General features: G+C 40.8%; 1 protein-coding gene across 4 annotated transcripts in view; it reads left to right on the top strand.

Moving 5' to 3' along the window:
- TMEM117 (transmembrane protein 117) overlaps nucleotides 1-27,774 on the top strand; it is a 315,494-nt gene that overhangs the window by 128,853 nt on the left and 158,867 nt on the right. For all 4 annotated transcript variants that reach the window (XM_073328001.1, XM_073328003.1, XM_073328005.2 and 1 more), the window contains exon 4: nucleotides 23,460-23,559. In XM_073328001.1, the coding sequence (XP_073184102.1) occupies nucleotides 23,460-23,559 (100 nt within the window). The remainder of the gene's footprint in view (nucleotides 1-23,459; nucleotides 23,560-27,774) is intronic.

Raw genomic sequence — 27,774 nt, 5'->3', positions numbered from 1 at the left:
ATTTATTCTTTTACGTAGAGACTGTCCAGTTTGACCAATGTACATGGCAGAGGGGCATTGCTGGCACATGATGGCATATATCACATTGGTAGATGTGCAGATGAACAAGCCTCTGATAGTGTGGCTGATGTTATTAGGCCCTGTGATGGTGTCCCCTGAATAGATATGTGGGCACAGTTGGCAACGGGCTTTGTTGCAAGGATAGGTTCCTGGATTAGTGGTTCTGTTGTGTGGTATGTGGTTGCTGGTGAGTATTCGTTTCAGGTTGGGGGGCTGTCTGTAGGCAAGGACTGGCCTGTCTCCCAAGATTTGTGAGAGTGTTGGGTCATCCTTCAGGATAGGTTGTAGATCTATCTCATTTGCTTCATTGCAGGCCTTTCTAACCATCCTCCCAGCCTCAATTAGTTTTAAACTGCCAAGGGAATGTTGGCAGCTGCTGTTTCTTAACAGAGAAGGATTTAAAATTCCTCTGCAGGGCCACCAAAGTGAACTTTTACTGCTTACTGGCTTTCATGATGGAAGAATATCAGCTTAATTAGGTAGCTTCTTCACAAAAAAACAATAAATAATCTAAGAAAATATTTATCGTAAGTTCCACCTTTACCATTGGCCCCCTAGTTCATATGTGCATCCAAAGAAAAGCTCTCAAGTTATTCTTAATAATGACCCAATAATGGTACAGCTTTTGGCATGTGGCTGTTAACTATTCAAACAATATAAAACGATTTCTGAAGAACACCCTTAAACAGTGACAGCATGAAGTGCCATCGAACACTGTCCCCAGGCAAAGATAGACTAGATTTTTTACTTCAAGTTGTATCTTTCATGATAATTTTGAGTTCAACTTTAAAAATTAATCTATTTTTATGATTTTTGTCATTTCAGTTCAGTAATCATTTAATTTTTTTCCTTAAAGTTTTGTAATTGAAAATGTACAATTACTTGGCACTACTGTCTTCAGCCTAACATGTAATTAAAACATTATTTTTTCCATTTAAATTGATTTGTTCTCATGATGCATATTTTTCTTTAGTAATTAACATATATAAATTACACTTTAGGGTCTGCATATAGGATCTATAAGGACATAGAATCATAGAATCATAGAATATCAGGGTTGGAAGGGACCCCAGAAGGTCATCTAGTCCAACCCCCTGCTCGAAGCAGGACCAATTCCCAGTTAAATCATCCCAGCCAGGGCTTTGTCAAGCCTGACCTTAAAAACCTCTAAGGAAGGAGATTCTACCACCTCCCTAGGTAACGCATTCCAGTGTTTCACCACCCTCTTAGTGAAAAAGTTTTTCCTAATATCCAATCTAAACCTCCCCCACTGCAATTTGAGACCATTACTCCTCGTTCTGTCATCTGCTACCATTGAGAACAGTCTAGAGCCATCCTCTTTGGAACCCCCTTTCAGGTAGTTGAAAGCAGCTATCAAATCCCCCCTCATTCTTCTCTTCTGCAGGCTAAACAATCCCAGCTCCCTCAGCCTCTCCTCATAAGTCATGTGTTCCAGACCCCTAATAATTTTTGTTGCCCTTCGCTGGACTCTCTCCAATTTATCCACATCCTTCTTGTAGTGTGGGGCCCAAAACTGGACACAGTACTCCAGATGAGGCCTCACCAATGTCGAATAGAGGGGAACGATCACGTCCCTCGATCTGCTCGCTATGCCCCTACTTATACATCCCAAAATGCCATTGGCCTTCTTGGCAACAAGGGCACAATGCTGACTCATATCCAGCTTCTCGTCCACTGTCACCCCTAGGTCCTTTTCTGCAGAACTGCTGCCTAGCCATTCGGTCCCTAGTCTGTAGCTGTGCATTGGGTTCTTCCATCCTAAGTGCAGGACCCTGCACTTATCCTTATTGAACCTCATCAGATTTCTTTTGGCCCAATCCTCCAATTTGTCTAGGTCCCTCTGTATCCTATCCCTCCCCTCCAGCGTATCTACCACTCCTCCCAGTTTAGTATCATCCGCAAATTTGCTGAGAGTGCAATCCACACCATCCTCCAGATCATTTATGAAGATATTGAACAAAACCGGCCCCAGGACCGACCCTTGGGGCACTCCACTTGATACCGGCTGCCAACTAGACATGGAGCCATTGATCACTACCCGTTGAGCCTGACAATCTAGCCAGCTTTCTGCCCACCTTATAGTGCATTCATCCAGCCCATACTTCCTTAATTTGCTGACAAGAATACTGTGGGAGACCGTGTCAAAAGCTTTGCTAAAGTCAAGAAACAATACATCCACTGCTTTCCCTTCATCCACAGAACCAGTAATCTCATCATAAAAGGCAATTAGATTAGTCAGGCATGACCTTCCCTTGGTGAATCCATGCTGGCTGTTCCTGATCACTTTCCTCTCATGCAAGTGCTTCAGGATTGATTCTTTGAGGACCTGCTCCATGATTTTTCCAGGGACTGAGGTGAGGCTGACTGGCCTGTAGTTCCCAGGATCCTCCTTCTTCCCTTTTTTAAAGATTGGCACTACATTAGCCTTTTTCCAGTCATCCGGGACTTCCCCGGTTCGCCACGAGTTTTCAAAGATAATGGCCAATGGCTCTGCAATCACAGCCGCCAATTCCTTCAGCACTCTCGGATGCAACTCGTCCGGCCCCATGGACTTGTGCACGTCCAGCTTTTCTAAATAGTCCCTAACCACCTCTATCTCCACAGAGGGCTGGCCATCTCTTCCCCATTTTGTGATGCCCAGCGCAGCAGTCTGGGAGCTGACCTTGTTAGTGAAAACAGAGGCAAAAAAAGCATTGAGTACATTAGCTTTTTCCACATCCTCTGTCACTAGGTTGCCTCCCTCATTCAGTAAGGGGCCCACACTTTCCTTGGCTTTCTTCTTGTTGCCAACATACCTGAAGAAACCCTTCTTGTTACTCTTAACATCTCTGGCTAGCTGCAGCTCCAGGTGCGATTTGGCCCTCCTGATATCATTCCTACATGCCCGAGCAATATTTTTATACTCTTCCCTGGTCATATGTCCAACCTTCCACTTCTTGTAAGCTTCTTTTTTATGTTTAAGATCCGCTAGGAATTCACCATTAAGCCAAGCTGGTCGCCTGCCATATTTACTATTCTTTCGACTTATTGGGATGGTTTGTCCCTGTAACCTCAACAGGGATTCCTTGAAATACAGCCAGCTCTCCTGGACTCCTTTCCCCTTCAAGTTAGTCCCCCAGGGGATCCTGGCCATCCGTTCCCTGAGGGAGTCGAAGTCTGCTTTTCTGAAGTCCAGGGTCCGTATCCTGCTGCTTATCTTTCTTCCCTGCGTCAGGATCCTGAACTCAACCAACTCACGGTCACTGCCTCCCAGATTCCCATCCACTTTTGCTTCCCCCACTAATTTTACCCGGTTTGTGAGCAGCAGGTCAAGAAAAGCGCCCCCCCCAGTTGGCTCCTCTAGCACTTGCGCCAGGAAATTGTCCCCTATGCTTTCCAAAAACTTCCTGGATTGTCTATGCACCGCTGTATTGCTCTCCCAGCAGATATCAGGAAAATTAAAGTCACCCATGAGAATCAGGGCATGCGATCTAGTAGCTTCCGTGAGCTGCCGGAAGAAAGCCTCATCTACCTCATCCCTCTGGCCCCCTGCACATGTTTGTGCAGCAGTGTTACTGGACCTTCAGTCTAATATTCAAAAACAGTGCCATTCTTAAACCATAATCCACACCTTGTTATGTCTTAACTGCTTAAGGCTCTAATAAAGAAAAGTATTTACGTAGGTGTTTAAGTTTTAAACTTAAGAGATGTTGTTATTAGGACTTAAGCATGTGCTTTACTGAATTGACATGGATTTAAGCAGGTGCTTAAATTCTTTGCTGAATCAAGGCCTAATGTAGACAAGGTCCCAGCTGTGCACAAGAATATCTCTGATAATTGTTGGACTTGGAGCAGAAAGGGAAGTGGTGTCTCTTACCCAAGCAGGGAGTTTGCTATGGATGAGGATAATTGGAGCCAATAGATATATAATAAATCCATTTGAATATAAACATTTAGGAAAACTCCTTCACACCCAATGCTTAAAAAAACAGCCCAACTAGGAAGTTCAAGCACTTGTGTAACAGATATGGACATCTGTATACGTGTAACTCATGCTGCTTGTTGTTGTTGTGTTGTTTTTGGAGACCTGCTAGTTCTTCACTTGGGACAGATTGGGACAGATGTTCCATTGGGTGGCAAATTTACATCACAATGTCCATCTATGCCTTCTCCTTCTTGGTCTCAAGAAGACAATGATGGTTTAGCAGATTCTCTTGCAGACTGCGGCCCTGACATTACTACATATGATACTCATTCATTGTAAAGGTCATTACAAAAGCTTTTGGGTTGATTTTAGGGTAGAAGCTATAAAATGGAGCTTCACTAATTTACACCAGCTGAGAAGTTGGCCCATTATTATTTAAGTGACAGTTAGATTAAGGACAGTAAGGTAAAGTAACAAGGAGTAGGGTGGATGTTTCTTGTGGTATTTTAATGTTTCTTCAAGTAATATCAACCAGTAGGTGACTCAGGAATAGCAACCAAGGTATTCTGTTTTGGTTGGTTAGATAATGGGTTGAAGAGTGCGCTTTCCTCTTCCTCATTGCAGTATCCATATGGCATTCTTGTCTTGATTATATACCAGGTCTTGCAGAATGACTGGTACTGGTCCCAGTTTGTCTTTATAGACTGCTTGCTTCTTCACTATATCAGTTTAAATCTCCATAATTTGTTAATTTCTACAGTACTTGATATCTGGTTCCGTTCCATCTGCTCTGCAATCTGCTGCTGTTCTATTATAAAGGAAGCCAACCTGACCCTCCGACCAGCTTGTCAATTGTCATCCCACTTCTTCCTTCCTTTTCATCTCAGAAGTATTAGAGGGGGCCAAAGCTCATTATTTCTCCTCAAAGCCAACAGGTTTTGTATCTGTCTGATTTTTGGGAGCTGCAGTGGGGTGGAAAAAGCACTGGCACAAGTGACTAATTGTTTCCAATAGACATCAGACTTTGCGTACTTAAAAACAGCAAGATATTTCCTCTGCTTTTGCCACCATAAATCATATTTTATGGAATTACTTGCATTTCCATAGTGATGTTTGCTCACAGAATATTCATTGTTCGTTGTTTTTAGGCTTTACAGAACTTGGATGTAATTTTATCACAGAACAGTTTTGAAATGTTTTCCTTGGAAAGCTGCTGTTCTTTGGGGTTCAGTGACAGCGCCATGTATTATATTCTGAATCTTTTATCTCAGGGTGGCATAGCTAGTGTTTTGGACTGAATTGTCATTTTTTGCAGAAATAGTTCTTTGAAGATTCTAGTAAGGACAGTATGTCAACAATTTTTTTTTCCAAAACTGCTTCGGAATTACACAGTGCTAACCCAGTCAGATACAATTTTCTAATTGCTTATACTCACCTCTTCATTCTCTCTTCTTACCCATATAGACCCTGCTCTAGCAAAGCAGTTATGCATGAGTAGTTGTCACGGTGCCTGGAATGGGTCACAGCGGAGAGGGCCAATCTCAGGTCAGACTGTCAGAAAACAGGGCAGATACACCCAAACTGGTGGTATACTCTATAATTAGATTTAACCAAAACAGCAACAAATGTCTGCTCCTGGATCACTATACTAGTTTATAATAGACCCACAGCCAGTCCCCTGAGACACTCCAGCCTATATTACCACCCAGACAAACTAGACTTAAGGATGAAAAGTTATTAAAACCAAAAATCATCTCACATTCAATTACTCCCAGCTCCAAAGGGCCAGTCACTTACCCCAGGTCAAGGTACAATTCAGATCTCACCAAAGACAATGCTGAAGCCAGTTTCTTTAGTAAACTACAGATTTATTAGCTAAGCGAAGGAAATGAGTTATTGAGAGGTTAAAGCAGGTAAATAAACTTTAATTCATTTGTAACGTATAAGTCCAATATGATATCAGAGATGTAGTCATTTGTTGGTTTCCAATAGTCTCCCAGGGTTACCTAGAATGGCTCTAGGGATCTCGGTCCAATTGCTCAGAATTCCATCCTGTCAGAAGTCATCAGTCCAGAGATGAAAGATTATTCCCTTAAACTAGTAGTTATAAATCTTGCTCACAGCAAACAAGCTGACAGGTGTCTCCACCCATGTGGGTTTTGATGAGTAGCAGCTGCCCATTGAGCTGTGAACATCCATTGTTGAACATGAAACAAACCTTGCTTTGAAGTTAACATTCTACTTCCTATGCATACACAAATAATCCAGTCACAGTGATATACATAACGTAATTACCGGCTATTCATTAAAATAGGGATGGCTAAGTGGGAATAATACAGGTATCTTTCTTTAATATTCATGAAGTTCTGCACGCTAAGTAAATGCTAATCTTTATATGAACAACTTTTGATCTAGGGTTATTTACTATAGGGCATGCATAATGGCAAATAAATAACAGGATATAGTCAAGCTTAACAATACAGTTATATCTTACAAGTGAATTGGTTTGAACATACTATGACCTTTTAACATTCCTTTGGTCTCTATTAACATGTGAGTGAATTAGCCTGCTGGCAACCTGTGAGACAGCATCACAGTAGTCCAATAGAAGTCAATGGAACTGCCCATATAATTAAAATTAAGTCCATGATTGAGTGCTCTGCTGGATTGGGGCCATAATCTTTTTGTTCTTTTCATAGCAGTATTTGCTTCTTGGCATCTCTCTCGATGAGACATTACCTTGTTGAGCAGCAATTTTGCAAAGGGGCTTAAAGTAGAATTGAATATGCACTTTTCCTTAAAACTCGTGAAGATCATGGGCTGTTCACAGTGTACTCTCCCATCCTGTGAGCTATTGCGCTGGTGTTTTCTTTTCCCTTTATAAGTTGTTTGCACTTTATAATATGTCACTCTTATGTCATTTCCCTCCCCTCTGGTTTAGCACTACCTCACTCTGCTTGCTTGTCATTCTGTTTTTTCTTGTTCTCCTTCCCTATTCCTTCTCTTTTAAACATTGTTTGTTCTTCTTCCCCTATTACTTTTTAATTTTCTCTGGTTTTGCCAGATTGCTTTTCTCCCTCTTTATGTTGATTGTCTCTCTCTGGTATTTACCAGCTTCAGTGTTCGAGAACTGGGCATGCTGATGGAGCCTGACACCTGCTACTGGAATCCATGAGGCAACTAGGTGACAAATATGAAAGCCAGTGGTGTTCATGCGAGAGTCAACTGAGCAGAGAGAAACAAACATTCATTCCTATTAAGCTTTTTCCAAGTGTTATATCTCCAATTCCCCTATACACAACACACAAAGCCTGCAGGACAGAGTTAATATTTTAATTTGACTTTGTACTATAGCTTTGAATTATGCCATCTCATCATGTAAGAATAAAATTCATTTTCTGTATAAACCCATTTATATTTGCATGTGTGTATATTTATATGCACCTTAATATAAAATATATGTATGTCTCATTTTATTTTGGGAAGCAAGGAAAAAAATCTTAAATTGTGGCGCTAAGTGAGTGGCTACCTAGTCTTTCTCCAAACACTTCAGTGTAAAGTCTAGCAGAATATACTTGATTGTATTTGACCGCCCTAATGCCAGGATAGTTTCAATTATTATGATGATTACCATAGTGCCTAGGAGCCGTAGCTGTGGACCAGGACCAATATTTGAATTAGTGGATTTTGTGCTGGATCCTCAGCTGCACTGGTGCTATGTCTGGCATAGCGGAGGAAGAGTTCTTCGTATCATGAAACTGGCCTCCTTAACTGGAGGACTGGGGTAGTCAGTTCTGAGCTGCGCCTACTCCATAATGCCCCTTTGTTGTCATTCTGTATAATTCTGCATCTCTCTCTGCTTTTCCAATTCAGTAATTCTGATCACAGTTCTTCAGCTGCATGTATTGAGTGTTTACTTATGCCACTTTGCCACTGAGACTAGTTCAAAGAGATGTTTTATTCTACTCAAAGAGTGTTGTTTTCAGTTTAGCTTTATTATCTGTTCTTACAGCAGTTACAACCTGAACAATTAGATATCTTTGTAAATATAAAAGATGATAGTATAAATTCCCAAATTAACTCCCCAAATTAGACATAAAAGTTGTTTTTAACTATATATTGGCCAAACTAAAAATACTCACTGAAGCTCCTACACAGTCCCCATGCTCCTGTGCTCACTTTCTCAGTGCCTTGCTCATTCTTTCTGTGGTCTCTGTCCACACATACATACCAATAGTGCAAGTATATTGTTAAAGAATAGACTGGTAAGTAAAATATATTTTTTAACAATAATTAGTCAAGTATCAAAACCAAACTGAACAGCAATTTACCTCTCCTGCCTCTACAGGTTAAAAAATGGTGATATCCTAAAGTAGACTTCAAAATATTGTATTGTTAATTTCTCTCTGAATTATTCCTGATGCAGAAATATTACTGTACTGTATTGTATACCGTACTTTGAAGGAGAAATGTATCTAACACCTTACAGATTTAACTAGAGCTGAATGGGAAATGGTTTTCTGAAAAATATTCCTGTCTGAAATCGGGCTGGAAAGTTGAAATCTTTAATATTTTCACAACCCAAAAAATCTGGAAAAATTAAGGTCAGGTCAATCACAACATGTTGCTTGATTTCAAAATATTTTGTTTTAGTTTTTATTTAAAAATTTTTTTTACTATGCACTAACTTGCATCTTGAAAGGAAAAGTTGGTTCAACTAAAAAAAAAAGACATTTTGATAGTTTTAAACTTTTTCCCCCTAGCATTTTTTAAAAATGGGAAATGTATTGAAACTGATGCTTTCCCGTAAATAGTTTCAGTTTTGGTAGATCAACACTTTCAGATGAAGGAATGTTTAGCCAAAAAATTGCCATCCTGCTCTCTTATAAACCCCTGTATTTCATATGTTCATGTACTGTAATATGGGTAATACAAGTACGCTTAGCAACAAGGCGTCTTTATAGTCCACTTGTAAAAGACAGCATGCATGGACCTGAAGCCATATTAACTATGGATTTTTGGTCCCTGTGCTGCAGAAACCTAAAGGACTTTCTTCTTTTCTACTTTTAGATATTCAAGAATATCACTGTAACCAAACTCAATGAGCAATACAAATTAAAACTAACACATTATGAGATATTGGAGGAGTAAGGGCCAGATTTTTAAAGGTGTGTAGGCACTTAGTGGGGTTTTCAGAAGTACCTAGGCGCCTAACACTCACTGATTTCAGTGTGAGTTAGGTGCCTAGATGCTCTTGAAAATTCTGATAGGCATCTAAATACCTTTAACAATCTGTCCCTAAGTTTTTGGTTGCACTTGGAAGCAATACTCTCTCTTTCTGTCATATACATGCATGTGCAATTATGATGTAAATAGTGATGCAAGTTGCATGTTGAGTCTAAGTTAATTAGCAAATGGGCACCCATGGGCAAATTGCACCAGTTTGAAGTGCATAAGAGTCTAACTCTGCTTATTTACTCAGGGGTAGAAGAAGAAAATACCTGCAAATAGGGTGGGTCTAAAAAGAACCATTCCAAGAGTGGTGTGACAGTTTTGGGTCTGTCTATCTGAATATATAAATTCCAGTTTGATTTTTATGAACGCTGTGTTTATACCCTTAGGATTGTCTTTTGCTGTATTCTTGCATCATACCACTTGTGCTAAGGGAAGGGGGACTGGCACCTAGGTGTCTGCCTCTGAGTGGTACATCAATAAGGACTGTCAACAATTGAATAACCTTGCATTAGCAGGACAGTGAGCTGACTAACCCCCAGGGAAACCCATTCTTCCAAGTGACCTGGTATCCAAGCAATGGATCATATGAAGAGGGGTTTGAAGTCACTGAGAGTGGTCACCTGACAAATCAGACTGCAACTTTATAAAAGGGAGGCTCTGTCATGCGTCATCCTGAGAGAGACAGGGGAGCAAACCAGGACTGGAAGCAGAGAAGGCTGAGCAGCAGGAGAAGGAGGAATCATGGATCCCTGACCGACATTGACCAAATTCAAAGGGCGCAGGTTTTGTTTTTCCATAGTTCTATATAGCTCTTGTGCTGTCTAAGAGTAAAGTGTGTGTTTAGAAATTCCTTTGCAGAAACTATACATTACTTGTTTTCGCTGTCACATAGTCCTCAAAGAGGGAAACAATATATCTGAGGGTCCACAGCCTTCGTGGAACTCTGAGAACATGCAACCGCTACTGGGGAGGCTTGGGAAAGCTGGCACTTGTTTCAGGGCTGAGCCAGCTGGACTGCAGGGTCCCCACTGCCAAAAATGGATGTCAGACATGGGGTCAGTACCTGGAGTGAGTGTCTGGACGCAGCCCAGAGAGACAGTGCCTAAATTCTGCACAGCCCCAGAAAGCCAAGAGCACATGGGACTAAGGTTTGGGTCCAGTGCATTATCCTAGAAAATACCCACCAGGGGTAGCTCATGTAGGCTTGTAGCTCAGTATTACAAATAGACAAAAGGTGCCAAAAAGGATGGTGTACAATAAAGCAACCCCTTTTTTTAAAAATTTATATACATCTAGTAATAAACAATCCAGCACACTCAATAGCATGTGCAACGATCCATATACCCTTGCCCAACCCCCATTAGTGTTATATTCAAGCAGGTGGTAATTCCTGTAGTGACAATAAAATGTAATTCTTTATTACCAAAAACTACATTAATATGGCAGCTCTGACAGAATTCTGGTCCTTTTTTGATACCACTGTATATAGTGAAAGCCAAAAGCAACAAATTAAACAAGATGCGTGACCTGCTAGTGAGTGAGTTGCATGAAATATGCTACAGAAGCTTACTAGCCATTAAAAGAGGTACTAGAAAGAGAAACAAGGCTTTTCAATTGTTGACTTACTAAGCAATTTACAGTATTTAGCAGTGAGAAAACCTCTTAACAGCCTCCCACGCTGCCAAATGGCTTTGTAAATAACGGCCAGCCTCTGACCCCTTTATTTGAAGAGTCCTTTCTGCTCAAAACAGCCAGGGTGAAAGAGCGTAGTCTTTGAAAAAGGGAATGAGCTCTGGATATTTACGTGAAGAGTTCACCTACTAGCATAGTAGTGTTCGGAGGGCATTTGGCAGCCTGTCCTTGACCTGGCAGTGGAATTCCTTGTTCTCATCAGTAAGCAACCAAGTGAAATCTGCAGCTACATTTTTATTGTCTGACTAAACAAAACATAAATTAAATGAAGTGTATTACACAAAAGTAGTAAAAATACTGAATAATGTATAAATTGGATGGTAACAAAATGCAAGAATAAACCTAAGCAGCTGACGCAATTCAAAATGTTACTGCTGTGAATGGGGAGGATATGAATTTTGAAAATGGTAGATGTTCTTCTGCTTTTGCAACTCAAAGGGTCAAATGTTGTCCCAAGTTATACCCACTGCAAACCTACATATGACAGTCAAATTTCCTGTCAAGCACCTTCACACTTTCTCCTATTCTGGCTCTTATGCATAGGAAGAGCTTCCTATTTGAGCTGGGTGACATTTTTTGGTGAATAGTATATTATCTGAAAAATGCATTTTGGGGGAGCACTGAAACTATGCACAAAATCAGGTTGAATTCGGGGAATAGTTTTCAGTGGGAAAACTGAAAATGTTGGAAATAGCAACAAAGTTTTTAAAAAATAGAATGAAAGGTCAGATTGAAATGACATTCAACACTTTTTTTTAATTTGACTGGAACTAAATATTTTCAGTCTTTTTGTTTTGGCAAGAAAAAACAACAACAAAAATTCAGCTTTGGTTTGAAATGACACCATACTGAAAAATCAGTTATTCCCCCAGCTCTTCTTCACACTGATATCCATAACAGCAGTAGGTTATTTTGGAGAGAAAGGATAGCCCAGAAGTTAGGCCATTAGCCTTGAAAAGCATGGACCTGAGTTCAATTTCCTGGTCCGCCACTGATTCCTTGTGTGATGTTGGTCATGTAATTTAGTTGCTGTGTGCCTCAGTTTTCTGCCTCTAAAATGGGCTTAATAGCACTTCCCTCCTTTGCAGGTATGTTGTAAGGACAAACATATTAAAGGTTGTGAGGTGCTCAGGTACTATAGCAGCAGAGGCCATGAAAGTATCTAGGATAGATAAAACCTCCAAATTCCTTTTTAAAACTTACCTCTACCATGATACCTACAAAATAATTAATAATGGCTGATCGCTGCTAATCCTCATTGTATTACTGTTATCTTCTCTTTCTCCATTGATGGTTTTATTGAGACAATGTTTTTCATCATATAGTAGATTGTAAGATCTCTGGAGCAGGGACTGTCATTTTCATAGGTCATGGAGCCGGGAGGGCCATCCAGGTCACAGGTTTGGCCCAACCAAAATGGTCATGCTGAGTGGCTCTGCGACCCCATGAGCAGGTCAGAATGCCACTCACTCAAATTTGGGGAGGTGGTAGTAGAGGCTCATGGATCAGGGGTGTCAGGCTGCCGGTGGTGGGCCTGAGAAGGGAAGAGGAGGGTAAGGGGTGGAGGAGGAAATCGATGCCACCCACACACTTTAAGTGGTGCTCTGCAGCCCCTGGTCATTGATTACAGTTGTGCAGTTCCTAGCTCAATGGTATCCTAGTCCCAGACTGATTGGTTCTAGGTGCTACTGCAATACAAATAAATAATAATAGTACATTGGGGTGGAAGGATGCATAGACTTTTGCAGGTTTTCCATGGCGGGATGTATTTCACTACCTATTATGCCAATAGGGCAGCAACTCCATGTTCTCTTGCTGTCAGAACTTTTCTTGACCAGTTCACTTTTCTTTTTTCTGTTTTTTTTTTTTGCGGGGGGGGGGGGGAAGAAGGGGAGATAAGTAGCTCCTTTTACCTCTGTTTTGTGATATCATGATATTATATCTGCACTGAAATGCACACCTTTCTCTTGAGCTTCTGTTCTGGTTCTTACAGCACTTTCCAAGAGTTGGGGGACTAGAGAGAAATTCCTGTTATTTCTTGAAATATGTATGTTGGATGACTTTGGAGAGGATTCAATGTCAATTAATACTGCCCTGAAATACGAATAGGAGGCAATGGTAACATTATTTTTGTTAGCTTGACTAGCCTGGCTCCAGCTGGGGTGCGCACCATTGGGTGAATATCAGAACACTCTGGTATTTTATGGAATATTCAGATCTCCTGGTTTAGTTGTGGGTTCCTCACTTCAACTCTACTTTGGCAATGTAGTTCTGTCCTCCACAGACTGCTGACAATGAAATCATAGAATATCAGGAAGGGTTGGAAGGGACCTCAGGATATCATCTAGTCCAACCCCCTGCTCAAAGCAGGACCAATCCCTAATTTTTGCCCCAGATCCCTAAATGGCCCCTTCAAGGATTGAACTCACAACCCTGGATTTAGCAGGCCAATGCTCAAACCACTGAGCTATCCCTCCTGCACCAGTGAAAGCCCCTGTACTCTGCAGCAAACTAGATGTAAATTCTGCAGGATTGAGTTTGCGTCCTGCAAAGCTCCAGTTCAGACTGAAGATTCTGTGGCAGCATCCAATACATTTAAAACATGAAGGTTGTAGTGCATTAAGTATGAAAATGAACAATATGGTCAGTGCACCATTTCCTGTGTCATAAATTGGAATTAATATTGGTATTACATTGTTCCCCCTTTTTTCTGTTTTCATTGTGCTTCATATTTTGTATGAAAATACAGAACAGCATTGTAAGGGGTCAGGAAAGCAGGAAGTTTGGGAAACTAACGAGGAGAAAATAGATTTTTCTGGCACCTGGGAAGGAGCAGGAGGCAGTTTGACATTGCGAGATAAACACATTAATGGGAAATTTCTCCTAAATAGTTAAAAATATTGGCACTTATATTTTCAACATTTGGTTTCAAAGTTAAGTGCCAACTGAGATAAATTCATGCCTCTCAGAAGTATTGCTTGAGGCTATCAGACACTATTGCATCATTTTGTATTTGTTTCACATTTGGAAGAGTTTCTCCACAACTTGGAGTGCTAGGAACCTTTTTTTAAAGAAAAGCTTGGATTGTGAAGCACAATTCTGAAACAAAGAGTAGATTCTGTGGCAAATTCTGTGGATGTGGAATCATAAAGCACTGATGATACTATAAAAAGAGCACTGATGATACTATAAAAACTTTCTCTTGATTTTTTTCCGCACCATCTAGACTTTTCAGGTAATTATTTGCTCAAAAAATTGATGTCTGAGTTTCCAGTCTGAGTATTTGGTCATAGGTGAAGAGGTACCTCTGTCCTTTACAGCCTTATCTGCACTGCCAAAAAGGTGACCCATAATTCACCACTGATGAAGCTCCATCAATGGCAGCACTGATGGAAGCTGTAATGTACATAGGGTGAGGTATTTTTACCACTGTCTCATCTCACCCTGCTCTGAGCTGTAAGCAGAGTTAGATGGAATGTTGGTAAAATTACAGGTGAGTCGCATCATACGCGCATTTATCTCACGCGAATTCAACTATACACGCTCGGCAAAAAAAAAGAAAAATAACAAGATACCTGTAAATATTGTGGGCGATTCACCCACCATTCCACTCAATGAGCATATGCCCCGGAGTGAGCGTGAGATGAGAGATGTGAATCTGCTGTTCCCTCAGTCGGTCTCAGTTCCCGCGTGCCTCTCATAGTGTAAGCATCTCGCCGCACTGAGTGTGATTCTAGTGTTTAAAGATACGTATTTTTTGTACAACATGGCCCCTAAATGCAAACCAAATACTTCATCTGGTGCTCAACCGAAGAAAAAGTGATCTGTTCCAATGCTGGAGGAAAAACTGACTGTGTTGGACTTATTGAGGGACGGTATGTCGGTCTCCAACGTGGCGCGTAAATATGGCCACAACGAATCTAGCATCCGTGCCATCAAGATTCAAGAGAGAGAAATTCTTCAAGCCGTGGCATCAAGTGCTCCAATAACTGCTAAGGTGATGAGCCAGGTGCGTGATAAGACTTTAGTGAAGACTGAAAAGCCATTAAACTTATGGCTGGAAGACATGAACCATAAACATGTGCCTATCGATGGCAACACATTGCGAGAAAAGGCTCTTAGCCTCTATGCGCTGTTCAAACCTCCCACCAAAGAGGGACAGCCTTCTGATGAGAAGGAATTCAAAGCCAGCCAACAGTTTTGGGAACCGCTTCAACCTCAAAACATGCAGACTACTGGTGAAGCTGCATCTGCCAATGAAGAATGGTCTAATTTCTGAATACAATCCCTCTATGGAACAAAGCCTCAAAATCACACGTAGTATTACGGACGATTTGAGACCCTATCAAGAAATGTTTGAGCAGCTCAAGAGACAACAGCGACAGTTGCCGATCACCATGTTTTTCAAGGAAAAACAACCAGCAGCAGATGAGCCTACGCAATCAACTTCTCGAGCTGAACCAGAGCCAACCACTTCATCTACGACTCACTCTCCATCACCCAAGCTCTCCGTCACCTCCGTCTCCTGGATCGATCGACATCAAGCCCTGACACCCCCTGTAATTACCCCCTGTAATTTAAAATACAGTGCTGTAAAATTATATTTTGCATATGTACTCATTATATACTGTACATTACTGTATACATTATATATTTATACATATTACTGTACAGAGTTGTATACACAAAATCATGCACAGTATACTGTACTTTATGGGTGATTGAAGGGATTTTCAAGGGTAATTTTGACTATACGCGATTTTAGCCTTACGTGCTGACTTCAGAAACTAACCTGCGCGTACGATACGACTCCACTGTACATACTTTCCACTATTGCTATCACTAGTGGTGAATGTCAGTGGAGACCAGTCTGAATCCTGCAAAGGAGAATTTGTCTCAGACTTGCTTCTTTCCATGCACATGAGGATTTTGCTATGTTAAAGTTAATTCCTTGTGCAGCACTATGCAAATATATCCTTCGAGGTCAAATAATGGTGCAGTATACTTTAAAGAAAATGTGTACTTTTATTAAAACTTGAAAATTGAGAATCTCTCTCAACTGCAGTAATTGAAACCAAATAAAAATTTATATTCCTAATAGTGGCCAAATTTCTGCAATTACATATTTTGTTGTGTTCTCAAATGAAAATTATTCCAATAGAACATAAAAGAAACAGAATAATTTTATGCCACTAGCATTAAAAAGGAATAGAAAGTAGTGCATTTCTGTTGTCATTTTGAATGAGGCAATGGTAAAGCCAGATATTGTTTCCTGATGTTTCACATGAAGTTGTTCTTCATTTCATTTGTAGTTAATGAATACAGCTAAAAATATACACAGGTTATATTGCTTAATAGCATCTTTGTAATAATGTATTAGATTAATTATAAGTCACAATTTGATACTCATCTACATTATATATCTAAATTAGGCCTTAATTATTTTTAAAATCAAGCGCATCATTTACACCAGGTTATTATATATTAACAGCACGTACGTGTGTATGTGTGTGTGATGAAATGGCAAATGCTTTGGGCTAGTGTTGCAGATCAGATAGAAAATGGCACTTTGAAAGTGGTGAGTAGAGAAGTTCTCCTTCCTGGATGCTCCATGCTTTATTTTATGCAACAAGGTGACTGCAGACTTTATATTTGCCCTACCCCAAAAACAACAAAAAATATTCTGACTAAAGCTCTGTTTTTGAGGTGCCTGGCCCAAAATGGATACAAAGCCAAAGGATGATGACAAAACCAAAAATAAAGCAAATGGGTTTGCTTGACTTCAACTTCCAAGGGACCATCAGTACACTCTGACTCCTTCCAGGTCTTTCTCCATATTTGGGCATTACTGTCACCATTCACAATTTTACCATGAATCTCGAGATAGTTTACGTTCTTTTTAAAGCCCCAGCTAAAGCATACTTTAATAAACTCAGAGAAATGGTAGGTAAGGTCCCATGGGAAGAAAATCCAAGTGAAAAAGAAGTTCAGGAGAGCTGGCAGTTTCTCAAGGAGGCAATATTAAAGGTACAACGGTAAATTATCCTTCTGTGAAAGAAAGCTAGAAAGAGTAGTAAGAGACCAATATGGTTCCATCAAAAGCTCTTTAATGACCTGAAAATCAAAAAGGAATCCTACATAAAGTGGAAACATGGAAGAATTGCTAAGGAGGAGTACAAAAGAATAACACAAGCATCTACAGACAAAACCAAAAAGGGTAAGGTACAAAATGGTTACACCTAGCAAGGGACATAAAAGGAAAATAAGAAGAGATTCTTGAACTGAATTAGGATCAAGAGAAAGATGAAGTAAACTGTAGGTCCTCTACTTAGCAGGGAAGGAAAGCTAATAACTGATGACACCAAGAAGGTTGAGGTGTTTAATGCGTGTTGCGCTTCAGTCTTTACTAAAAATGGTGACCAGATACTCAACACAATTAATATTAAAAATAAGGAGGAAGGAATGCTAGCTAAAATAGGGAAAGAACAGGTTAAAGAATATTTAGATAAATTACATGTATTCAAGTTGCCACAGCTTGATGAAATTCACCCTAGGGTTCTTAGAGAACTAGCTGAAGCCATCTTGGAACTGATAGCAATTAAACGGGAGAACTCCTGGTGGACAGATCAGGTACCAGAGGACTGGAGAAGGGCAAACGTGGTACCCATCTTTAAAGAGGGGAACAAATAAGAACCAAGAATTATAGACTAGTCAGCCTGACTTCAATAACTGGAAAGATACTGGAATGAATTATTAAAAACCAATTATCCAAGAAGATAATAGGATAAGTAATAGCCAACATGGATTTGTGAAGAACTAATTATGCAAAACCAACGTAATTTCCTTCTTTGACAGGGTTACTGGCCCAATGGATAGGGGAGAAGCAGTAGATGGGATATATTTTGATTTTAGTAAGACTTTTGACACAGTCCCCCATGACATTCTGATAAGTAAACTAGGGAAATGTGATCTAGATGAAATTTACTATAAAGTGGCTGCATAACTGATTGAAAGACCATACTCAAAGAGTAGTTATCAGTGTTTTGCTGTCAAACTGGGAAGGCATATCTAATGGCATCCCACAGAGGTCAGTTCTAGGTCCAGTACTATACAATATTTGCATTAATGACTTGGGTACTGGAGTGGAGAGTATGCTGTAAAATTTGCAGATGACACCAAGCTGGGAGGAATTGCTAGCACTCTGGAGGACAGGATTAGAATTCAAAACAACCTTGAGAAGTTATAGAATTGGGTTGAAATTTGCAAGATGAAATTCAATAAAAACAAGTGTAAAGTACTGCACATAGAAAGGAAAAATCAAATGAACAATTACAAAATGGGGAATAATTGGCTAGTTAATAGTACTGCTGAAAGCGATTCAGGGGTTATAGTGGATCACAAACGGAATGAGTCAACAGTGTGATGCAGCTGCAAAAAGGCTAATATTCTGGGGTGTATTAACAGGAGTGTCATATGTAAGACATGGGAGATAATTGTCCCGCTCTATGTGGCACTGGTGAGGTCTCAGCTTGAGTACTGTGTTCTATTCTTGGCACTATATTTAAAGAAAAATGTGGAAAAATTGGAGAGAGTCCAGAGGAGAGCAACAAAAATGATAAAAGGTGGAGAAAACCTGACCTATGGGGAAAGGTTAAAAAAAAATGGGCATATTTAGTCCTGAGAAAAGAAGACTGAGGTGGGACCTGATAACAGTCGTCAAATATATTAAGGGCTGTTATAAGGAGGACTGTGGTTAATTGTTCTCACTGAAGATAGGACAAGAACTAATGGGGTCTGCAGCAATGGAGATTTAGGTCAGAAATTAGGAAAAACTTTCTAAGAGGGTAGTTAAGCAATGGAATAGGCTTCCAAACACCTGTCAGGTACGATCTAGGTTTGCTAGGTTCTGCCTCAGTGCAGGGGGCTGGACTTTATGCCTTCTCAAGGTCCCTTCCAGCCCTACATTTTGCTGATTCTATGATTCGTGGTATCGGCCGATTACTTGAGAATTTCTGCTTTCGTTAAAAAAATTAAGTTAATTTCTAGTTAATTCTAGTCAGGGTTGCGGAAGAAAGTTTGAAAATATGAAGTTTAAAGGTTCAAAAAACAGAAGAGAAAAAGAAGAACCCCAAATGTATTATTTTTAAAAAATGCTATGATTTTTAAGCCAGTCTCATGATTTAGAGTGTGACGTGATTTTCAATGCTTGGGGTTGGCAATACTGAGAAAGGGGTATTGTTTATAAACTTATTTCCCAGCATGCCTTATTCTCCTGGGTCTCTGAGGGAGACTGACTGAAACAACCAAGAACTAGCTATTATGAAGTCCTTTCTCTTTACTAAATTCGCAAGATCTTACTTTAAACTCAACATTGTTCCTCTTCCTTGTGGTTGTATTCTTCTTTTTCTGCATCAGAAGGGTTTGCAACCCTGGTGCAAGGTTTCAGGATGCATTTCTGACCTTCTCAGAGAATTCTCACTCACCTACTCAAACCTCAGGGAGATGTGTGTGGTGGGGTATACTTTCTTGAATTATTTTACTTTAAATTATTTATTGTGGTAAATTCCCCTGATCACAGTATCAAGGTGATGATCATTGTATATTGCATTTCCTCAGGAGAAGCTGTCTGATGTACTGTATCAGCTATAGTGAATGCTCTTAAAGTTGTTTCATTCAGATGATCTTCCACGTCCATGTCACTGCAGTTATGAAATCTGCTTCTTGGCACCTAAGAAATGATGCCAGAATTTTCTTTCATTCTTCTGACAGAGATTCTAATCCCTGCTTTTTTGTGCTGCTTAATTGAGTATTACAATGCTTGTCTTGTAGTATTTGGTTTGTCATTTGATTAACAGTCTGCATTTGGTACCAGGATTCATTTGAGTACTTGGAGTTTTCACAATGTGATCCGGTCCTGGCGCAATTGCACAGCATAGCAGTCAAGTTCTGCAATAATTCTAAAAATGTTTATGCAGATTTTTTTTTAAATAAAGCCCTTCACAGAGAGGGACCTGACAGCATTTGTGAGTTAATGAGTCTATATATGGGTACCACTCTGTCTGCAGAAGTTAGAATCTACTGAAAGTGGTTGAGCAAGTTCTGCTAATTCATTGTGGAAGGTGTGGCTTATTAATAGGACCAGTTTATAAGAAAGGTCGGTGTGGCTGAGGTTTATGTTCTTTATTATTATTTGACTTCTCAATAAAGCCAAACCCCAGAAAAGAACAAGTCTGACCTTTCACAGCATGTGTGGATTTTATCTGGGTCAGTGTGTCCCTTGCTCAGACTGGGTCAGATTCTGTGATGTGCTTCTTAGGAAGGGCAGCACAGAATGCCCAGCTATGGAGATGGGGATGTAAAAGTAGCTTTAATGACTTTCTAATTCTGCTTCTTTAAGTGGCTGGCACAGCCCCAGGGCTGCACTAATTAATTTACAGCAGTCTTGCACAACTGCCTGTGCGTGGCTCTCCTTCTCAACCCTTACACACTCCTATGCTGAGGGCTGCAAGATGAAGAGACATAGAACCACATAAGAAAATTCCCCAGAAGGCCATTCCAGGCCCTTAAGCAACAGAAGCTAAATAAGTGGCCTGTTTTTCAGATGGGGTGAGATCCTTTGCTTCTTGGTACCTTGTGCAGTCATTTGCTACACCTGTTGAAAATGGTTCTAAAAGGCTACCAGTCAGAATTACATTGCTTTACACCAACTTTACACAAGATGACACAGGACGTGGAGAATCAGGCCCATTTACTATTTTTGGCCAGTCACCCACACACCAGGCATCATCTATGGTTGCCAGCCCTCCAGGATTGGCCTGGAGTCTCCAGGAATTAAAGATTAATCTTTAATTAAATATTATGTCATATGAGGAAATCTCCAAGAATAAATCCAACCAAAATTGGCAACCCTAGCATCATCACTGTCCATTTTCTTGATAATACCCTCACTTTAGGCACCCCAGCTTGAGTATTTTTGGGTTTTCAGAAGTGACAGTGTCTTAGATGTTGAGAACAGACAACAGAGAAGGGAAAAAATTAAACACGTTTAACTTGACTTTATGGGACACATTTAAAAATTGCTTATAACAATCTCTCTCTTTTTTTGAGCAGTCCAACAGGAAATCTGAGCTTACATTTACATGCTGTTCAACTGATTAACATAATAGACATCATCATGGTTTGTTTTGTTAATGACATGCTAGCTAAAATATCTCTAAATTAGCTTTTAATCCAAGAGCCATTATGGTCTGCCAGGCCATACATCTGTGCTAAAAGTAGGTTATTACCTCACACTGTAACTTACTGTTCCCAAATACAGATACAAGGCCATATCCTTCTACTGGATCAATGCAGGCAAAATTTGACTTTAATGGGCTCCACATAGGCACAGGGGGTCCACCTGCACAGATACAGTTGCAGGGTCTGGCCCATAAGCTCCTAGATACTATGGTGATGGATTCATAATAAGCATTTAGATAGATTTGCATGTAACTCCCATTTCCTCCCTGGGTTACTCGGGAGCAGGCAACACTCACCTGTGTGCCTGATGTTGTTGACATTAAAGAAGATCCTGAGTATCCCAGTGGTCCTGCTGGATAGGTAGGAATCCTCTATTCACCCCTCTGCTGCAGTCCCTTCACTCCTAAAATTGGCAGTGCCTCCACCTGGCTGTCCCCTCCACACACTCAAAGGTGAGCCTTGGGAAACTCCAGGAATAAATCTATTCTAATAATAAATAATATAATCTGTGGTATGGGTGTAACTCAAATACCAATTATAAATAATGTACATTCAATATACTTAAAATAGAGTTAATGCACCTTTACTTAACAACTTAAAAAATGAGGGTATAACAGACTAAGATTATATGTCACTACTAATTTAAATCCATAGGGGCAGTTGAATAAAATCAATTAACAAATATACAGTAATAAACTTATCTAACTGGCATTTACACTGCCACCATTTACCCAACCCCGGAGCGTACACTCCTCTGGATTTCAGAGTCCTAGGTGCTTGCGTGGGCGTGCTTGGGGATCTGCAGCTGGAGACAGTGCTTTGTTGGTTCTGTGTATCAGTCCAGCCCAGGCCACAAGCTGCGCAACCCCTGTGACGATTGGAGCCAGCCCCACCACATGTCAGCAGCTCTGGGTCCTGGTTCGGTGGGAAGATCACTCTGCCTCTCCTCAGACGCCGTCTTCTGCTGTGCCCCCTCCCTTGCACCTACTTTCCCAAACCAGAGTGGGGGTTACTCAGAGCTCCTTCACTACAGGCCCACCTCAGTCATCTCTAGGCACAGTCTGTGCCCTGGCTCCAGTAAAGCCACCAACCACCGCTGAGGCTCCCTGCTCAATCAAAGCCCCTGCAGGCTCTCAACAGCTCCTGATATAGACAGAGCTCCACAGCAGCAATCTCACTCCTTTTCCCAAAATGGCGTCCACTGCCTGCTCTCCTTGCAGGAGGAAGTCTCCCCCTCTTTCCCCAAGGCATTATGGGAGTTGTAGTCTCTGAGGCTAGATTGCAGCACACAGGCTTTTCCCCTGGAACACTCCCAGTAAAGTTCAGAGGCCCTTCTAGTAAAGGGTGCCTACATGCACAATAGATAACACTAGTTTCCAAGAAGTTGTTACAGTCAGTTGGCTTCATCATCCATATCTTTGAACATGCATAACATTTATATAGTCTGTTTTAAGAAGCCCGTAAATACATTTTTACTTGAAAAGATACAATGTAAGACCTATTATTGTTCAACTTATTAGCTCTTACATAAATGAGCAAGAACAAGCTTTTCTTTAAAAATAAACAAAGAGATTGCTAACAAAGGAAATAAATATGCACTACGCTGTGAGTAAGAAAGTTCAAATTTAGAATTGGTATTTGTAGTTCCCAACTTGAGCCTTTGTGCTAAGCTTGAAGTGGATAGAAGACCATCGTGTGATGTTACATATTCCATTTGCTCCATTGCTTGAGTAGAATATTTGGGTTTTTGTTTTGTTTTTTGTTAACTCCGTCCTTCCCTGAACATAGCTTAATGTGTGTGAAAATACATTTCCATTCATTTTTAGATAAAGTATGTCCATGGAGATTTTGAAATTTAACAAGAACATGAGACCATTGCTTCTCACTAGAATTAAATGAAGGGTATTTTTACTCTAATGTTAAAAGACACATGGTTGTACAATTCACAGAATTTTAAGGTCAGGTGGCTCAATTATTTTTAAAGAGAGATGAAAGGACTTTATTTTTATGGGAGCTCTCCAATTGACAGAATGCTACAGTTCTGTTTGTGCTCAGGGAGAGGTGAAAAGTATAGAACTCTTGTTACAGTCTTCAGAAGCTTTTGTCAGTCTTTTGGCTTTAAAACATAGCATGGTTGTACAACTGTATTCACTTCTCCATCTCTAATTGGAACTGACTCCGGTAGATGTTAGATCTGGCCGAATGTGTGATCATACAAAAGCTGGAAAATCTTTCGTGTTAAAAATATTTCTCCTCAGTAAAACAAATGAATGTGTGTAACTTACAGTCTGTGTGCTTATTTCCACAGGGCATACATCATAACAGACTTTATGGGCATCAGGAACGAAAGTTTTATGAAGGTTGCTGCAGTGGGGACTTGGATGGGAGACTTTGTCACAGCTTGGATGGTAAGAAATGTAATAATATACTTTAAATGCAAAACACAAAAACTGTATCACTGTTGACTAAAGCAACAAAATCCTGAACCACTTAAAATCTAAACAATGTTTCAACTCAGACAAGTACAGATGTAACAATGGCAGGGTTTGGTAATGAGCTGGGAATCCAAAGGAGAGCCCATTAAAATGAATTGGGTCCTAATTTTACTCTTCTCATGTCAGTGAGAGTTTTGTCACTGAATTCTGTGGAAGCAGAATTGGGCCCCTTCTTTGCTGTGGAATAGCACCAAGACAACATAGTGGCAAAGTGAAAAAGCAAGTAACAGCACAGTCTCCATCTATAGTGACAAGGAGAAAGTCGAGGAGGAAGACTTGACTGAGCAAACTGATTCTAAGAATGAAGCGAGAAAAGAAAAAGGAAGAGAACCAATAATATGTCTAAGATACACTCAGATATTGTCTGGAAAAAGCCATCTAAAGGGACATTATCCGATTAAATTTGCCCCACATTTAGGTTTTTGAAAAATAAGCTTTTACGAAACCTAAGACTAAATGTTTTCATGGAGCTGCTTTAAATTCCAATGAAAACCATTTTTAAAAAGCATGTTCCCTTGCCATGTTTGCAAACCAAACATGTTAGCAATGCATGAGAATGGGAAAGTGACAACTAACTACACACCGAAGTGAATTTACTCATATATTTCTTTGTCTGAGCTGAAAGAAGTACACTTTTTAAAAACAGCATGAATAGTTTAAAGTAAATAAGATTTTTTAATTCTGTTGATTTAAATAATTGAAGGTTTTAATTTGAATATAGGCAAGATTTATTTTTAGAGAGATCTGATTCTGCCACCACTGATGTCAATGGTGGCTCTTCAGAGAGAAGTAGCATCTACAATTTTAACCTTACAGAATCCATTGAAATTCATTTGCCATTTTCTTTTTCAGGCAGTTTTGCTTTCTCTAACCAATCAATGGTGCCCCAATTTGTGACCCCAAAAGAGACAGCAGTGTTCAAGTTGCTTTTCCATTAATGCAGGAAATACAGCTCTGAACACATTTCAGAGGAGTACAGACAGATGGGGAGAAGGTGTCAGCATTTGACATGTCTAGTTAGTACTCACTGCTACCTGTGACATAAAGCACTGAAAACAAAGTACCAGAATAGAAAGAATCTTAGGGTATCTGTAAGAATTAGGAGCAAGAACTGCTGGTACCATTTCTTAGTCCTTGGGGAATCATCTGAGTTTCTCCCCATTTATCTTCTAACTTCTACATATTTTGAGCATCATCAAGGATTTTTTCAGGATATTGTACAGTAAGTGTCAGTGGCTTGTCCAAGACAAATTACCATCTACAAAATGGTGGCCATGAAAACCAAATACACATCAAATCATCCAACTGAACGGGTTTAGAATAAGAACATTGCACAGCTGATCTGTGGACTTGATGTTGACATTTAATGTGTTTTTCTATCAAACCAGTAATAAAATTCATGGCTGCATCTGAACCTCATTAGCATGGTCCTTCTTTTATGGACTTCCACAGCATTATGCAGCTGTGCAAGGAAAGATGAGGTATGATCTAAACCAAATGGAGTGGGGTCATGACTATTGTAGATATATGGCTCATGGTTCAAATGGTGGATTACGTGTTGGTCACAGTACATTAGGCGGCGTTCCAATATGTCAGCTCTTCGCCCATGTCCTCCAAAGTACGTGTCACAAAGAAACATGCAGTACAGTGTATTATCACTTTAGTCATTGTATAAAACAGTTGACGGGTCAGTTTGCTATGCAAATGTCTGAGTTCAGAGGCCACTGGCATCCTGGACTCCCTTTTCATACGTGAATCTCTCTCCCTGTAACCCGCATTGCCGAGCATATTAAAATCACTTGGGGATGTTATGCATGTTAGCTTGTTCTCTGCTTCCTTCCACTGTGATATGTTGAATCTGAAGGTAGAGCGCTATGAAAAGCAAAATGGTTTGTGGCTTCCCTTCAGGTTTTCACTGATTGCCACTGAAAAGGCTATTTGATTTTAGAGGCAACAAAGGAGGGTGTGTGCTCTTGCACAGAGCTAATATGAGAACGCTGACTTCTGTGTAGAATTTCAATTTACGTTTTACCCACACGTAACAGCATTCCTTGGGGGAAATGATAGTTTTTCCAACCTTCTGAAATGTGCAAATTCTTACTTGCAAAATTTGAATGCACATGGGCAAAGCCTCAAAGCAAAAGTGAATAGTGAGACTGCTGCTGCTGGATCAGTCATGCTATCCACTTTGCTGCACATAATGTGGAAACAGCAGACTACAGCAGCGGCAGTGCTTCAAAGCTGCTAGGCCTAACAGTATCAAAAAAGCACCAGTAGCAGTGGCATCAGGAGGCAGACTGAGGTATGCTGACAGGAGAAAGCCATGAACATGCTGCTGCGTAAAAGTCTCCCCTAGAACTTGAATATTTTTGTGGAAAAATCCATCACAGAATTCAGGACCCTCTCCTGTTCTACCATTAATCTCAGTGACCATTCCTGTCCACTCCTTTGGAAGCCATGGCAAATCATTTTAGCTATGAACAGGTGCGGTATCATGCTTTTCCGGCTATTTGGACTTGCTTATCAACGTTGTGAATGCTAATCAAGGGACTGAGATATCTTGAAGTGGCACAAGTGACTTGTAGGCACTTTCTATTCTGAGAAGTCCTCCAATACTGGCAGAGCTATAAAGAGGAAAAGAAGGAGAGAAACATCCAGTTTTGTGGCAGGTTCTAATTTACTGTAACCATTATATTCTAATATGCTTAAGAGGCTTCTGCAATAACTAGAAGTCAGCCATGCCTATGGTACTAAGTATAAGATGAGTAGAAGCAGGTGGTATTCTCATTTTTGTGTACTGGAATCCTGTTGGAGTTCAGATCCCCATGCTCTGTTGAATTGGTGGCTGCAGAAGTCAGCACTGATAATGTCAGTATGAGTTGTGGACTTTCATTTGCAAAATGAATAAGAAATAAAAAAATGCTATTCTAGCACGGGGTAAGACATTTCTTAGAAGTTGTCTTAGGATTCTAATATCAGGAACATATTTGAAAGGGAAGAGTGTACTTTGGAAACATTGCATGATTCATATATGGAAATGGGAATTTACCTCCTAAACCCACTCCTTGTGGACATTGGCTCACTCTGTGTCAGGTCTGATCCAGCTCCAACTGAAGTCAGTGAGAGTCTCTCATTAAGTTTAAAAGAGCTGGCTGAGCCCTAGGCATACAAGCAGGGAGCATGACAAAGAGCTGCTCTTCCTTTCTGCCCCTGCCTAGTGGCTGACTATAGTTGTACTTCCTGAGGTCTGCCCACAGTGTTAGACTCTCCAAATGGGTCTGGAAAGGGAGGGTTGCAGACAAGACACTGACTACCCCACCCTTCTGCACTTGTCCAGGTGTAAGATGGGCGGAACGCATGCTTCACATTTGAAATGGTGGCAGAGCTCCTGATCTGATGTGCCCAACCCATAACTCTCCAGAGGCAGAGGCTCAATAGGTCAGAATACCTCCAGATAGTCCTGTTGCAGAGTAGACTCTCTACCTCCCTTCCCTACAATACAGACCAGGGCTGGGTAAACTACAGCCTGCGGGCCGTATCCGGCACTCCTGCACTCCAACACCCTGCCCTGAGCCCCCAACCTCCTGCCCTGAGCCCCCTCCCGCCCTCCACATCCCTCCCTGTATCCCAACCCCCTGCCCTGAGTCCCCTCCCACACTCCGCACCCTTCCTGCACCCCAACCCCTTGCCCTGAGCCCCCTGCCACACCCCAAACCCCTGTTCTGAGCCCCCTAACCCCTGCCTTGAGCCCCTGCCGCACCCCCTGCACCCCAACCCCCTGCCCCAAGCCCCCTCCTGCACCCCAACCGTTTGCCCTGAGCCCCTTCCTGCACACCGTACCCCCTCCCATACCCCAGTCCTACATTCATGGCCCTGCATGCAATTTCGCCACCCAGATGTGGCCCTTGGGCCAAAAAGTTTGCCCACCCCGATATAGACTGAGGCCACTATACAACCTCTGTATTTTTGGATGGAAGAATTTGTCTATCAATAACTGCTGAGTAGGTTGCTTAGCTCTTTGTTTCAACCTTGTTAGCAATATATTCCTCACACACACACACTACTTGAATATATGATGTGGTGTAGGTTCAAGTAATATCAATAGTAGTTGTAAACTTTGTTCAGATT

The sequence above is a fragment of the Lepidochelys kempii genome, chromosome 1 (assembly GCF_965140285.1).
Source record: "Lepidochelys kempii isolate rLepKem1 chromosome 1, rLepKem1.hap1, whole genome shotgun sequence".
NCBI lineage: Eukaryota > Metazoa > Chordata > Testudines > Cheloniidae > Lepidochelys > Lepidochelys kempii.
This window is presented reverse-complemented; position numbering and strand designations above follow the sequence as displayed.